This window comes from Pongo pygmaeus, chromosome 16 (assembly GCF_028885625.2).
Source record: "Pongo pygmaeus isolate AG05252 chromosome 16, NHGRI_mPonPyg2-v2.0_pri, whole genome shotgun sequence".
In the NCBI taxonomy this organism is placed as follows: Eukaryota; Metazoa; Chordata; class Mammalia; order Primates; family Hominidae; genus Pongo; species Pongo pygmaeus.
The window spans coordinates 37,087,942-37,103,769 of NC_072389.2; the positions used below are offsets into that span (position 1 = coordinate 37,087,942).

Consider the following 15,828-nt stretch of genomic DNA (forward strand, 5'->3'; position numbering starts at 1 on the left):
CAAGTCTAAAAACAAAATTTATTTATATGTAGCCTCATGTTAATTTTAATTTTCTCTTGAAAACACTGAATAAACTGTGTGTTGTGTACCTGTGCTTTGGCTATGATACATTGCATGAGGTCAGGTGTAGAATTTTGCACTTGCAGCATCATATGGGCACCCAAAAAATTTCAAATTTGGGAGAGTTTTGGATTTCAGATTAAGGATGCTCATCCTTTGCCAGAATTCTACCGAAACTCAACCATACTTTTATTATTACGTTGCTGCAAAAGCAATTGCAATTTTTGGCAATGACGAATACTGTAATTGTTTTTGTACTAACCTAATGACTACGGTTTTTATTCTCCTCCTCCTTTGACATACAGAGAAGAATATATTATTCTTCTGATATCATCTTCCATATGGCCCAAATATTTAGGAATTTCACATGATTATTTTTCTCAAAGCAAATGCATTTGTGGCCAAATTTTACAGTTATTACATAGCTAGCATGTTAACCTTGATATTATGTCACGTTTTAAATTTTGTTCCCTCTGATTTTAAACTGAATTGAGAAAAAAAATAAACTTGGCTGTCTAGAAATGCAAAGAGTAAATGAGAAGTAATATGGTATTGCACACTTAAAATATTTTAAAGCAGGCTTCTAGTGTTACCGTTATTTTTTAGCACAAACCAAAAGTGACAATTTTCTTTGAATAAATAAGAAAATTTTATATTTTAATAACATTGGCAAGCATTTTCTCATTTAATTATCTCAATAATTTTTAATGTAAAATATTTCGTTTTATATAAAAGAAAAATATAAAAGGATCATGTGAGTTTATGAAAACCTCACAGATAGTGTATGATACGTTTTATGTTTATGTTTTATACTCCAAACCCAGTGGCTTTGTGTTCAAAAACGACATTTGATTAGCAAGAGGAAATGGCCATTTTACTATTACTTATCTGGAATGGTAGCATATTCCAGATAAGTAAAGGAGAATCAGCCCCGTCTTTAATACTGCCAACTGGATTTGTGTCATAAAGAGAAATTACGGGACTAAAAAGGAAACATATAAGCCTTGTCTTTCCAGATTGGAGATGGATAAGCATATAAGGACTGACATAATATTGCTTTACAAGTTTTGCCAGGAAAAGTTGAGACACCAGAAGCCAGCATATGGGTTGTGACTGAACTATTCCAATTGTTCCTAATAATGGAATCAGGTTTAAAAAAAAAATTTTTTTTGTCATGCTTTAAGTTCTGGGATACATGTGCAGAACATGCACGTTTGTTACATAGGTATGCAGCTCAGTGCGCGTGCGCCCTGTAGCGCGGCCCTGCGGGCTTTCCGTACTCCGCTCGCGGTACATCCCCGCCGCTATTCAGCTGTCGGGCTAATTAGCAGTCGCAGTGTGCGGCTAGGCGCGGGCTCTGCAGGAGCTCAGCCTCCCGGACGGAGCGGGCGGCGGCGCGGCGAGGACGGTGGCGCACCGGGGCAGCCCCGCGCCCTGGCCAGGTAAGCTGGGGAACCTTGGCTGCCTGACTCGCTGACGGCGGCAGCCTGGGGCTGCCAGCGGCGCCGCGGGGACCCGGACGCGTGGGGGGCAGCGCGGAAGCTGCGGGCCAAGAGCTCCCGAGCGCTGCCCCCCGGACTCGACGGGGCTGCGGGGAGGCCGCCGCTGGGATCTAGGGGTGCAGCCCGCGGCCCTATGCCTCTCGGACCGGCCCATCCTCCTCCCACGACGGGCGGGCGGGTGCGGCGGGGACCAGGCGATGGCTTTCGCATCCCGGGAGGGGCTCACCGGGGCGAGGGGCCACCCTCGGCGCGGGCAAGTGGCGCTGCCTGGCGGGGCAGCCCGCTCGGGTCTCGCCGGGCTGGCGGGGCTGCTGGTGCGTTCCGCTACCCCGCTTGGCGCCGGCATCAAGTCCCCGTGCCGGGCAACTACTGAGTTTGGGGTCGCCTCTGGGTTCGCTGCCCCGGGAGAACCCGAGCCCGGATCTTCGCCCCTTCCCTTTCCCTGTATAATAAGGCCCAGAGGGAAAAACTTTTCAATTAAAAACCCCATAGCTTGTTGCCCCTGGGCTGCAGGCGCCGGGTTGGGGGCACGGCGCGGACCTGCCCCTCGGCAGGGTCCCTTCTCCACGCCAGGCACTGCCTGGCAAGGCTGCTGGAGGGAGATCTGGCCGCAGATGGTGAAGGAGAACATCGAGGCCCCCGGTCCCCAAGCAGGGCTCCATGAGCCCGGCGGCGGGCCTTGGTAAGCCCAGGCGAGGGGCGAACTTCTTTTCCCCGGGGCCGACGCGGAGGGAGGGTGCGGGGAACGCCCGCTGAGAGGCCTGTCCTGCGGTACCCCAGTGGAGAGCAGAGCCTTAGAGGGGCCTGCTAGTCTTAGTATTTACTGGCAGAAGGAAGGCTTATTTCTTCAGATCTCTTCAGATACGACCTGGCGGGCAGCAGATGTAAATCTGTGGTTGAGTGCAGTCAGCTCCTAAACGGGCATGCGGTGGATGAAGCGCCCCAAACTTGGCATCTTGCGTCTGGCACTTTGTTTTTGGGCTAAACTGCTTCTGGCGTCTTCAACCTCCTGTGCCTCTTTCTGTTTTTGTTTGGTTGTTGTTGTTGTTTTTCTATTTTCCTTCCTCTTTGAGAAAGGACAGTGGTTTTAGAGGTAATGACCTGAGAGCTTTGCAGGCTGAAGTGGGACAAGTTTCCCTAAGGTGCAGTTGGCAGTTGCCAGGAGCCTGCAGGTGGCTTTTTCTCAGGTCTCTGGGTCAGGGTCCCTCCAGTGAGGTGAGGCAGGGGTTTCTCCCCTCCCAGAGGTGTGGCCACTACGCAGGGGGACAGGAACTGGGTTTCCCAGTCCGGGGAGTCCAGGATGCCTTGCCCTCTGCGCTGATTCCTGGGTGACTGTGGGGGCTGCCTTCCCCCCCAGGCTGCGCTGGAGAGGGTCTCCTGAGCTTAGGATCTGTGGGGCAGGAGGGCTGGGGTGACAAGGACACGTGGAACCTGCTGGGGCTCCGGGCATTGTCCAGGGCATGAGTAGATAAAGCTGGAGCTTGCAGCTGTGTGCCGGCAGCCCTCGGTGGGCCCTACCAGTACTGGCTGGGGGGCCCTTGGAGTGGGCTCCCTGGCTGGGCTGCGACTGGGTGATGGCAGTAGCAATGGGGCACCAAGTCTTCCCTCTCATTTGTTAGGAAGTGCGGTCGGTCTGTGCCCCTCCCCACTGTCTGGCTCTTGGGCTGGGAGAAGCTGCAGGCTGAGTCCCACGGGGTGTGTGTGTGTGAGCAGGAGTGTGTGCTGGAAGGAGGTAAAGCTGGTGACCTTCAGCTCCTCATTCTCTTCCACCTTGCATGTTTTCTCTGACACCCCAGACCCAAGTTGTGGCCTGCTAGTTAACTTGTTTACATAACCTTCTTAAGTAGTTCTAACCTTTAAAAAAAAATCAAAATGTTAGTTTCACAGGAATAATTGGTGGGGATGGATTGTGAAATGGAGGTGCATAAGTATCCAGTTTGCCAACTGAGCTAAGAAATGCTGGATAAAAGTGAAAGAAAATTGTAAAAGACACCGATCACATCCCTGGAAGCTTAGAGGTGGGATAAGACACCCTGATTTTTCCTAGACAAAACTGAGGAAGTCAGAGGAAAAACAGTTGATGGTAAGGTTGGCATCACCCTGGGCTGTGTTTGGATTGGGCCGCTGTGGCTGCGGTGAGGGCTGTTGGAGTGGGGAGAGTGGGGGTTGAGCCTGGCTGCAGAGGCCCCCTCCAGGCTTCAGCTCCTCTCCGGCGCTCCTGGTTGTCCTCTGCCACGCATACCTGTCCCGGTGACTCAACAGGTGTGGGCCTCAGGGGACACCATTGTCTGAAGTCTTGGAGAAACCTTTACTATCCAGGGGAGGAGAGGACTGGCGGTCGGTGGGAATTGAGACCCAGCACACATCACTGGGTGGCTTGAATGTCTTCGGCAGAGATCACATGCCCTGCCTTGCAGCCTGGTCCTTAGAGAAACAGACAGGATGGAGAGAGCTCTGGGCCTGGGCGGCGGTCCTGGCTGTACTGCTCACAGGCTGTGTGCCCTCCCCCTGCAGTCTCAGTTCCTCACCCTTACCAGGTGGCCGTGAGGACTGGGAACGTGGAGGCACAGGTAGGGTGTAAGGTAGCCACTGACCACCAGGCAGGCCTCCCGGATGTAGGTCAAGTTTGAGACGGTTGCTCACCAGGAGGCAGCCTGTGTGCCCGGCAGGGGCTGGGGGTGCTCATTGTTCCCTTGGGTGGTGGTTGGCCCGAGCGCCCACAGGGTGGCTTCTCTGGCGCCTTCCTTTCCCAGAGTTCCTCCCCACCCGCCTGCCACCCACCGCCTGGGTTGGGTCCAGCTCGTGTCTCAGAGCAGCCTGCTGGCACAGGCTGAGTCAGCTGTCGTGGGCACTGTCTTTTCTCGCCTCTCCTGAAGCCAATCCTCCCCTCTGTCCCTGTCCAGACACACCAGGGAGGCCCGGGAGTTAGGTGACCTCAAGGTCATGCAGCCAGGCTCTGTCTGTGGAATGCTACGTACTGGCGGGGTGCCATTGCTGTGTGTGTTATGATTTCTGTGCCAGCTGTGAGGTTTCCCAGATTGGGCTGTGGGGTACCCCTGAGTCTGCAAGTTGGCCCAGGCCAGGTGTGTCACCACTGCCCAGGCCTTCAGTGGCTTTCCATTGCTCCCTCCACATCCATGTTACTCAGCCTGATTTTTCTCAAGTTCCCCCGCTCGCTCCCAAGAATGGCCCCTCCAGGCTGTCCTAGCTCCAGGCAGACAGGCTCATTGCCCAGATCTGCCCTGGGTTGTCCCCACCCCATCCCCACCTGTCATCTTGGCCCATGTTCATCCCGGAGATCCCAACTGAATGTGGGCTCTTTCCCTCTTATCCCTTGGTCCTCAGATTTGCCAGGCCACTCTTGCCTCCAGGCCTTTGCACATGCTATTCCCACCCCCTTGGCATCAGCCACCCCCAGATGCCCACCTGGCCGGCCCCTCACTTATTGCCGGCTCCCTGACAGCCCTACATAAATTAGCGTTACTTCCCCTTCTCTTGTTAACCTTGCTTTGTGTTTCTCCTCAGTACTCAACATTCAGTGTGTTATTTGTATACTTGTTTGTTTATTGTCAGTCTCTTACCACTCGAATGTAAAAGACTTTCTTCACCTCTGGATCCCCAGTGGCTAGAAAAGTGCCTGGCACACAGTGGAGCCTTAGCGCTGTTGTTGGATGAGTGAGTGAATGAAGCACGGGAGCATTAATGTCCTTGCAGCACATGTCCTGCTCCCTGTGCCTCCTTTTCCCGAGTCCCAGAGCTGGAACCTAGCTGTGTTCACATTTGGATCCTCCTGGAATGTAGCACAGACCCTCACTCACTGAGAGCCCCACGCCTAAGGAACAGGAGTGCCACAACCACAGCCCCGATGGGGACTCCAGTTCTGACTACGTGAACAACACCTCTGAGGAGGAGGACTATGACGAGGGCCTCGCTGAGGAGGAGGAGGGCATCCCCTAATACATCCGCTACTGCCCTGAGGATGACAGCTACCTGGAGAGCATGGACTGCAACAGGGAGGAGTACCTGGCTCACGGCGCACACCCAGTGGACATTGACGGGTGCCAGGATGCAGTGGAGTAGACGGCCTGGACGGGCCTGCACCCCCATGGTCACGGGGCTAAAGGCAGCCAGGACTACCCTGATGGCCAGCTGCCCATCACGGAGGATGAGCTCTCTGTCCTGGAGGCCCACGACCAGGAAGAAGACAGTCACTACTGTCCCAGCAAAGAGGGCTGCCAGGACTACTACCCTGCGGAGGCTAACGGGAACACCAGCGCTTCTGCCTACCCCCTGAGGCGCGGGGACGGGGACCTGGAGGACCAGGAGGAGGACATCGACCAGATCGTGGCAGAGATCAAGATAAGCCTGAGTATGACCAGCATCACCAGCACCAGTGAGGCCAGCCCCGAGCATGGGCCTGAGCCAGGGCCTGCAGGCTCTGCAGAGGCCTGTCCACCCATCAAGGCCAGCTGCAGCCCCAGCAGGCACGAGGCGAGGCCCAAGTCGCTGAACCTCCTTCCCGAGGCCAAGCACCACGGAGACCCCCAGAGAGGCTTCAAGCCCAAGCCCAGGACCCCAGAAGAGAGGTTGAAGTGGCCCCACGAGCAGGTAGGACTCTGGCTGTCCGGGGAAGGGAGCAGAGGGGCCCTAGAGCAAGGGACCTCAGGGTACAGGCCTCGCAGATGCTGAAGCGAGGCAGTAGGGGGTGCTGGGTGCCTCACAGTTCTAATGGTGGCTGAGCTCTTCATTGGTCCAGTTGGGAGACATGTTGTGTGGATGTTCCGGCCACTCTTAGGCTCACCGCTCAGACTCAGGAGTAAAGCCGGTTGAGGGCTGAGTGGCGACTCGTGTCTCGCAGAAGACACCCCTCCTCCCACCCTAGAAGAGAGGTTCAATTTCTTGCCCACTGCCCTGGGTCTGCTCATGGTGGGGCAGTATGTGTGGGAGAGCCCCTCAATCCTCATGGGTGTACTCAGACCAGCAGGGCAGTCGCAAAGACTTGGGGGTGCTGGTGCTCACACACTGCTGTGGCCAGGGTTGGGTGGCCTGGTGGCTGGGGTCGGGGCCAGAGTGCGTTTCACAATGGACGGGTCTCTGAAAGCCCGGGGGCCTTGACCTGATGGGCAGTCAGCTGTGAATACCTATTTGGGAAAGGATTTTTTGAAAGTTTGGCAAAACCTCGGGGAAGAAACGCATGCTAATGAGGGCAGTGGATGTCAGCATAACTGTATTTTAATTATAGCAAAGTCAGCGTGCATTCTAATAAACACATTTGAAAAGCCGCCTTCCAAAAAAAAGCCTCACTGTGAGTATGTAAAGAAGATGTGATTATTGGACTTGGGTGAAGGAACTTCTATTTGGCCAATTATGTGGACTGCTTTCATATTTTTTAAGCCTTAACTACTATTTTTTTCTGAGAAGAATTCATGAATTTGAGTGTGTGTGTGTGTGTGTGTGTTTGTGTGTGTACTGAGAGCTTGGGTTTGGAATGGAAATCATATTGACTCCTGGATTTTCAGCAATTGTATTTTAATGTCTTGTCTTCTCTCTAAAGCACATTAAGTGTCAGTTGACTTCATTTTGGGGGTGTTCCTGTCATTCACAGCAATTCCGTGTTTACAGGGGGCTGTGGGATGCATAGGAGGTCCCATGGTCATAGTAAGCACGGGAATTTTACCCCAAGGGACTATGGTAATAGGGGGCTGACCAAAAATAACTCCTAATCCTATGTCAGATAATACCATGAGCAGCTCAGGAAAACTACGCATAACTCAGATGTGCAGAAAGGAGATGGGGAATGGAATGAAGCCCCCTGGGCTGATAGAGGCCTCCAGTACCTGCCACACCCATGTCTGCCCCCAACTCCCCAGTCAACCTTCACAGAAGAGAAGTTGATCTCTCTCCAGCTGAGACCAAGCCAAGGCCCAAACTGTTGGAGCTGAAGGATGTTTGGGCTAGGCTCATAGAAGCCATCGCGCTCCTGCAGTGTCAACAGCTGCCTATGGTCCAGGCCTCTGTCTGGTCCTGGTCCTGGTCCTTTTTTTTTGAGATGGAGTCTTGCTCTGTTGCCCAGGCTGGAGTGCAATGGCGTGATCTCAGCTCACTGCAATCTCTGCCTCCTGGGCTCAAGCAGTTCTCCTGTCTCAACCTCCCGAGTAGCTGGGATTACAGGCACCCACAATCATGCCCGGCTATTTTTTGTATTTTTGTAGAGACGGGGTTTCACCATGCTGGCCAGGCTGGTTTTGAACTCCTGACCTCAGGTGATCGACCCACCTCAGCCTCCCAAAATGCTGGGGTTAGAGGTGTTAGCCACCACACTCAGCCTTGAAGAGACACTGGGCCTTTTAAGAGACACTGGGTGCTGACTCACTTCTGGGTCTGCCCCAAGGGTGTCCCTCCAGGTCTGCTCTGGGTGCAGCCAAGCTGTGCAGGTCAGGGAGCCTGAGCTGGACTTAAGGTGGGGAGACATTGCTCCCCAAGAGCTGCTCGGGTGCGATGTCAGGGTGGAGGCTGTTGCTGTGTGTGGCGGCATCACTCATTTACCCTCTTGTCTCATCAGCCTCTGTCCTTCGGCTCATGTGCTTGCAGGTGGCCTCTGATTCTGCCTCTGGAGCCTGTCTGCCCCCTCTTGATTCATTCATTGGGTCCCAAGTATGTGAACAGTAGCATGTTAGCCACTTTTAGAAATATTTGTGTTCATCTTCAAGAGAGGGGGGGTCATCCAGCCATTCCCCAGCCCTCAAAACCCACTCCACAGACAAAGCAGTGGCGGGTCAGGGCTCCTCTTGCTCTTCTGAGCCGCCGGCATAGCGAACACCATACAAAAGAAAAGGATTTCACATGCAATAGAATTTCATTCACCCTGAAAAGGGAAGGAAGTTCTGACACAGGCTACAATATGGATGAACCTTGAGGACATCCTGCTAGAGCCAGTCACAAAAGGACAAGTCCTGTGTGATTCCACTTCTCTGAGGCACCCACAGTAGAGTCACAGAGACGGGAAGTAGAATGGGGGTGGCCGGGGCTGGAGAGAGCAGGGAGTGGGGAGCTGGTGTTTAATGGGTGCAGTTGTGAAGATGGAAAAGTTCTGGAGATGCGTGGTGGTGAAGATGGCAAAACAGTGTGAATGCACTTCATGCCACTGAACTCTACACCTAAAAATGGTTAAGATGGTAAATTTTACATTATGTATACTTACCACAATAAAAGACATAAGAAATAAAAGGTTTTTGGATGACGAACGGGCTCGAGCCAGTTTGGACCCTCTAAAGCTAAGCTGAGCCAGGCTGAACCCATGTAGCCAGAATCACACTGTATTAGGCTGTTCTAGCACTTCACGTGGTGAGAATGGGGGAGAGAGAGAGATTGATCAGGGGGCTGTGCAGGGGGCGTGCTACACACTTTTAAACAACCAGATCTCTTGTGAACTCAGAGCAAGAGTTCACCTATCACCAAGACGATGGCCCATGTCATTCATGAGAGATGTGTCCCATGATCCAGACACCTACCTCCCACCAGGCCCCACCACCAGCATTGGGGATTGCATTTCAATATGAGATTGAGGTGGGGACAAATATCCAAACTGTATCACCCACAAACAAGCAAAAACATTTTGGGCCAAATCAAAACTATTTAGATGTAGCCACAGTAGGGACGAGCTGTGATTACACCCATTCAGGCCTGTGGACCTGGCGTGTGTGGTCGTGGGGCGGTGGGTCGGCATAGCCCTGGGAGGTGTCAGGAAGACATTCACGACCAAAATAAGCCATGAGTAAATAATACAACCACATCCTGAGTGGGAGTGGGGAGCCTCCCCTTCTCTCCTAGGTCTTGTATGGGTCATGATCCCCCCTTGGCGGGAGTGGAAGGAACATAGATCCCACAGGCTGTGGCTTATAGTAAAGTGATTGTGGTCATGCCTTGTGAGTGTCATTAAAATAAACATATATCGTTAAATCCACCATTAAATAACAGCTCTTTCTGCTATCCTCTTGCCTTTTCCACAAGTTTAAATATCCCAGATATTCTACTGTGTATATTCCTAAAAGTAGACAGGTAGATTTAGTGAAGTTAACTGGATCATTGGTATCTTCTTTATAGATCATCTGGTGAAACTTGTTTTTCAAATTATGAGTCGTAGGACTTTGTTTTAATGTCTATAGCCTTAGGCAGTTCCATCGAGACTAAACTCAGTTTTTTTCTTATTAGGACTAATCTTATTGACCGGAACTGTGGACTCCCCATATTAGGAGAACAGAGATCTGGCCTGTGTAAATGAGTGGAAGTTAAATACTGTAGAAAATGCCCTCTGGAAACTGAAGTCTAATGCTGACTTACTATTGGTCATTTAATTTCCTTTTGGCTTGGGCACCATCGTTACATTCATGTTTCAGATGTCAAGCTAGTTTTCTCAGAATGTGTGCAGGGCTGGAGGCCGAGTGTGGAGGCCACTGGGTGAATACAGGAGAGGTCACAGGTCAAGCCTCCTGAGAGAACTGCAGGCTTGAGCCTCCGATAGAGCCACATGAATGATTTTTATCCCCAGTAGGTTGCTGTCATTAAACTATGCACACAGGGCTTCTTGCCTTTAAGTTAGCAGGATGGAAAAATTGCAGGTGTTTGCAGCAAGCATGAAGAAGCAGCCATGCTGACCCCTAAGCAATGGTATTAGAAAGGGTTGGTGAAGATTTTCTCATTTGAGAATTGAACAAAACCAAATGGAATTCTCCCTAGTTCTGCAACTCTGGGGGCTGTAAGTGGCAGAGCTCCCACCTTCCCCACAAATAGACCCAGAGTGGCACCTGGTATGTGAGGCAGGTGACCAGGAGAAGGGGGTTTCAGTGGTTGACGGACAGCTGCCTCTGCTGCCTGGATGACCCAGCCCCTCCCCTGGACCATCTCCCACTTTGCCTGGGTGTGAGTCACTGGAGGGTTAGCTCAGTACAAGCTGGCAGGTGACCTCCGTAGAGCTTAGGTGAAGGGATTCTCATAGGGCAGTATGTTTGAGACCCTTAGAGGGCTCTCCTTACTCTTGCTTCTCCCATTATTGTTAAATTGTAGTAAGGCACTTGTAACATAAAGTTTACCATTTTAAAGTGTACAATTCAGTACCATTTAGTAGAATGTTGTGCAGCCACCTCTGATATTTAGTTCCAGAACATTTTCACTGCCCCCAGAGGAGACCCTGTACTTATTAAGCAGTCACTCCCCATTCTTCTCTCTCCCCCCAGCCCCCACAATGAAAAATCAGTTTTCCCTCACTTTGGATTTGCCTATTCCGGATATTCCATAAAGATGGGATCAGACAATATGTACCCTTTAGTGTCTGGCTTATTTCACCAACATAATGTTTTCAGGGTTCATCCCTGTTGTAGCATGTGTCAGTACTTCGTTCATCTTTGAGGCTGAATGATATTCCACTGAATGGCTATTTTTTTTATTATTTTTATTTTTTGAGACGGAGTTTCACTCTTGTCGCCCAGGCTGGAGTGCAGTGGCATGATCTCAGCTCACTGCAGCTGGAGGGCTATATTAAGTTTTATTTATCCATTCATCCACTGAGGGACATTTGAGTTGTTTCTACCTTTTGGTTAATGTGAATACTGCTGCTGTGACCATGTGTGTACAAGCTTTTGGGAAATTTTATTTGGCTAGTCATAACTTTAAGTTTTGTTTTGGTTATTTATTGTTGCTTAACCAATTATCCCAAAACTTTTTTTTTAATTTTATTATTATTATCCTTTAAGTTTTAGGGTACATGTGCACAATGTGCAGGTTAGTTACGTATGTATACATGTGCCATGCTGGTGTGCTGCACCCATTAACTCATCATTTAGCATTAGGTATATCTCCTAAAGCTATCCCTCCCCCCTCCCCCCACCCCACAACAGTCCCCAGAGTGTGATGTTCCCCTTCCTGTGTCCATGTGTTCTCGTTGTTCAATTCCCACCTATGAGTGAGAATATGCGGTGTTTGGTTTTTTGTTCTTGCGATAGTTTACTGAGAATGATGATTTCCAATTTCATCCATGTCCTTACAAAGGACATGAACTCATCATTTTTTATGGCTGCATAGTATTCCATGGTGTATATGTACCACATTTTCTTAATCCAATCTATCGTTGGACATTTGGGTTGGTTCCAAGTCTTTGCTATTGTGAATAGTGCCGCAATAAACATACGTGTGCATGTGTCTTTATAGCAGCATGATTTATAGTCCTTTGGGTATATACCCAGTAATGGGATGGCTGGGTCAAATGGTATTTCTAGTTCTAGATCCCTGAGGAATCACCACACTGACTTCCACAAGGGTTTGGCATAAAACCACAAATTTGTCTGTCTCTCACTATTGTATGGGTTAATGGGCTAGCTGGACAGTTTTTCTGCTGGTCTCATTCGACAGCTCTCACCGCATGGTTAGACAGTGTCAGGGACTGGTCGTCTGGATGCTCAGCTGCAGTGGAATGTCTGAGATGGCTTCTTCACCCACAGGTCTGCTGCCTTGGTGTTTCTTCATGTGGCCTTTCTACATAGCATCTCATACTCTTGGCCCTCTTCATGTAGCTTCTCTTTCTCCAAGAGAATAGTCAGTTCTTTTTGGCTTCCAGAAGCACAAAAGTGCAAGCTGTCAGTTGTTCTTAAGGCTTAGACCTAGAACAGGTGCAGTTTCATTTCTACCACATTCTAGAGGTTAAAGAAAGTCTCAGAGCCAACCTAGATTCACTGTGGAATGGTCCCTTCTGAGGACGTGAATGACAGGAGTTGTGGCTCATTGGGGACCAACTCCAAAGATGAAGCCTGAGTTCTGAGAACTTTTTCTTCTCTGATTATTCCTTATTCATATTCTATTTTTTGTTTTATAGATGTAATATATTCACAAGTGTCTTTAAGGAGCTATTTTGATACTCTTTTGTCCTCTCCTTAGCATGTCTTTTTTCTTTAATAATTTTTTCTTAGTTTATTTTGGTCTTATTTTTCTTTCAAAAGCCTTTCCCCAAATATCTATTCTACATTGCTCATCATTTGTAGTCTTTTAAAATTCCCCCTTTTGTTCATTCGTGTTTGAGAGAAGGACTAAAAGACAATGGGAGGCTGGGTGTGGTAGCTCACATCTATAATCTCAGCGCTTTGGGAGGCCGAGGTGGGAGGATCACTTGAGCCCAGGAGCTCAAGACTAGCCTGGGCAACATCGTGAGACCCCCATCTCTACAAAAAATAAAAAATTAGCCGGATGTGGTGATGCCTGCCTGTAGTCCCAGCTACTCAGAAGGCTGAGGTGGGAGGATTGCTTGAGCCCAGGAGGTTGAGGCTGCAGTGAGCTGTGATCATGCATGCACTGCCTTCTAGTCTGGGCGAAAGAGTGAGACACTGTCTCAAAAAAAAAAAAAAAAAAAAGATTGGGAGTTCTTTGTGGCCAAGACTTGTCAACTGATAGCTTTTAGGGGAAAGGGTTTTTAGGAGGAATTTATGCTGATTCCCAATTGTTATCCCCACTCCTCTATCTTATCTCCTTGTGCAATCATAAATGATGGCAGGAACTACTCCATTCCTCTAGAAGTGAAATCTATGTTCTCTTGCCTGAGGTAGATGCATGTTTGCTGGGGTTCTGCTTAAGGAGATGTGGGAGAACAATGTGTTTCAGGGCCTGGAAAATGAGTTCTGTATGTAGGCTTTTGGTTAATCTGTTTTCAGTCTTGCCTATCAGTCCCACTCTCCGAGGTACCTGGTGTCTGAGTCTAGTGCCTCTCCAGGGTACTATGGGACAAATTAGCTTCCTTGTCATCGGTATCCCCCTAACCTCCACTGTTTGCTTTTCTTCATTAATTAACCATTTCCCATTTACTGTCATTGTCTATTGGAGGTGAATTCTCTTCTGTTGGTAACCCCATTCCTTTTTTTTTGTAATTGTGTGTGTTTATACAATGTTTATTCTTCACTGTAATTCCCATGGAGCCTCAGGACAAAGAGCAGATGGGAGAAATACGTGTTTGGTGTTCAGTTTTCCTTCTGTAAGACATCTGCAACCTGTGTTTATCACTGAATAGATCATGGACTTAATGCATATAGAGCTGCTTTGTTTTTCATGATTGTGCCTTCAATTCTATGTAGAAATATAATTTGTGAATTACCTGATGAAATTTTCCTAATTTTGAATCATCCTTGTATTCCTATAATAAACACTGTTAGAATGGATATGGTAGTATTTTATTTTTGCATTTTTACTTTTATATTAAATAAGATTATAGTTTTGTTTGTTTCCTTCTAGGCTCTTATTTCATTTCCGTACCAATGGTATGCAGGGCTGACTTGGGAAGCTTACATCTTTTTCTAAGATCTAGGATGTAGCTCTAGTTTACACAGTAATTTTCAACTGAAGGAGATTTTTGCCCCCATGGGATGTTTGGAAATAATCTGGAGACATTTTTGGTTGTCACAACTGGTCATGATGGGAGGTGCTATTGGCATTTCTTGGGTAGAGGGGATGTTACTAAACATCCTACAACACACAGGAGAACCCTCCACAAATTGTCTGGCCCAGTATATACATATTGCTGAGGCTGAGAAACCCTGGTTTAAATAAATGTCCAATTTGGAGAGTGACTCTTTGACTGCCGTTTTTCTTCTATGTGTTGGTCTCCAGATTTCCCACTTTTTCAGTTAGTTTTAGTAACTGTAGATTCTTAAAAAAAAAAAAAAAAAAAAAAAAAGTATTGCTTCATCCATACTTCTAGGCTGTTGTAAAGATGCATAAAGTTTTCACTTTTTGCATCCTATTCACATTAGAAACACCTGAATTTTGGAGGGAACACATTCAAACGGTAGCAAACTTAGTGGAGCAAATTCCAAAGAGATTGAGCCTAGGCCAGTTGTCAGTCCTGGGTATAATTTTAGATGTTTTCAGGCTCTGAAGCTTTGCATTTAAGTTCAAATTTCAGAACAAAGATCTGTGTCTCTGCATTGACCAAATAGCACCCAGGTGAAGAGAAGGCACATTTCTAGCACTACAGAAACCATCTGCTGGCTGCTTCCAAATCACTGTTCTCTGTACACTCATCTTTCCTTACTTTTCTCTAGTGTTATCACTCATGTGTGCATCCTTGAACAATATAGTTTAGTGTTGCCTATTTTTTGAGCTTTTGAAAATTATATTTTATGTATTTTTCATACCTTTGTTGTGTTCAACATTGTGTGTGAAATTTGTTCTTATTGGTGTAGCTATAGTTCTTTTGCATTGCTGTATTTACTCCATTGTTGAATACACCATACCATTTATCCCTTTGACTATATGCAGACATCTGTGTTGTTTCCAGTGTTGTTAGAAACAGTGAATGCTGCTATGATTATTCTTGTCTGTATTTCATGGTACCCTTGTGCCAGCATTTCCCTGGGGCACGTACTTAGGAGTTGGATGACTGGGGCATGAGGATCAATTTCTTCTTTTACCCAAGAATTATCTGGGGAAAAAAAAACTTTTTAAAAAGCATTTTCACATGGTTTTTGAGTTATTTTTAGTGCATCAATATAGTCAGAGAATATGCCCTGTGATCTATGAGCAATCGTTTAGACTTCACTATTGGTGTTACTGTTGTCTTTGTTCATTGCTATTTCTTGTATTATGTCTCCTGCTCCCTGCCCCTCAAGTATATCCCTGAATGATATCCACTTTGGTGTGGAGAATCCGGAGGCGAACATACACAGAGATGCTTCCTGTCTTGATGGAGCTAGATATAGAATTTTCAGTTTATAGTTGAGTCTCTTCCCAGTTCTTTACACTTTTACCTTCTGATATTTATTGTTACAAATGAAAATCTGATGCCTATCTGATTCTTACTTCTTTCTGGTAGTTAGTATGATTTTCTCTGTAATTGTAAAGTGTGGGGGTTTTACTTTTCAGTATTTCTTTGTTTTTTGAGATAGGGTCTTGCTCTGTTGCCCAGGCTGGAGTGCAGTGGTGTGATCATGGCTGACTGCAGCCTCTACCTCCTGGGCACAAGCAGTCCTCCCACCTCAGTCTCCTGAGTAGTTGGAACTGCAGGTGCACACCACCATGCACGGCTAATTTTAAAAATTTTTTTGTAGACATGGGTTTTTACCATGTTGCCCAAGCTAGCCTCGAACTCCTGGGCTCGAGTGATTCTCCTGCCTTGGCCTCCTGAGGGTGTTGGTATTATAGGCATGAGCCAGTGTGTCTAGCTTTCAGTATTCCTTCGAGGCATTCAGAGCCACTTAATATTCTCAAGTTTTTCTTTGGCTCAGCAGCATTT

General features: G+C 48.2%; 1 protein-coding gene across 1 annotated transcript in view; it reads left to right on the plus strand.

Moving 5' to 3' along the window:
• The first annotated feature begins 1,351 nt into the window (after window positions 1-1,351).
• LOC134738273 (ubiquitin-conjugating enzyme E2 Q2-like) overlaps window positions 1,352-15,828 on the plus strand; it is a 28,057-nt gene continuing 13,580 nt past the window's right edge. The window contains exons 1-2 of the mRNA XM_063652543.1: window positions 1,352-1,502; window positions 5,136-6,170. Coding sequence (XP_063508613.1) covers window positions 5,934-6,170 — 237 coding nt within the window. The 5' untranslated portion in view covers window positions 1,352-1,502; window positions 5,136-5,933. The remainder of the gene's footprint in view (window positions 1,503-5,135; window positions 6,171-15,828) is intronic.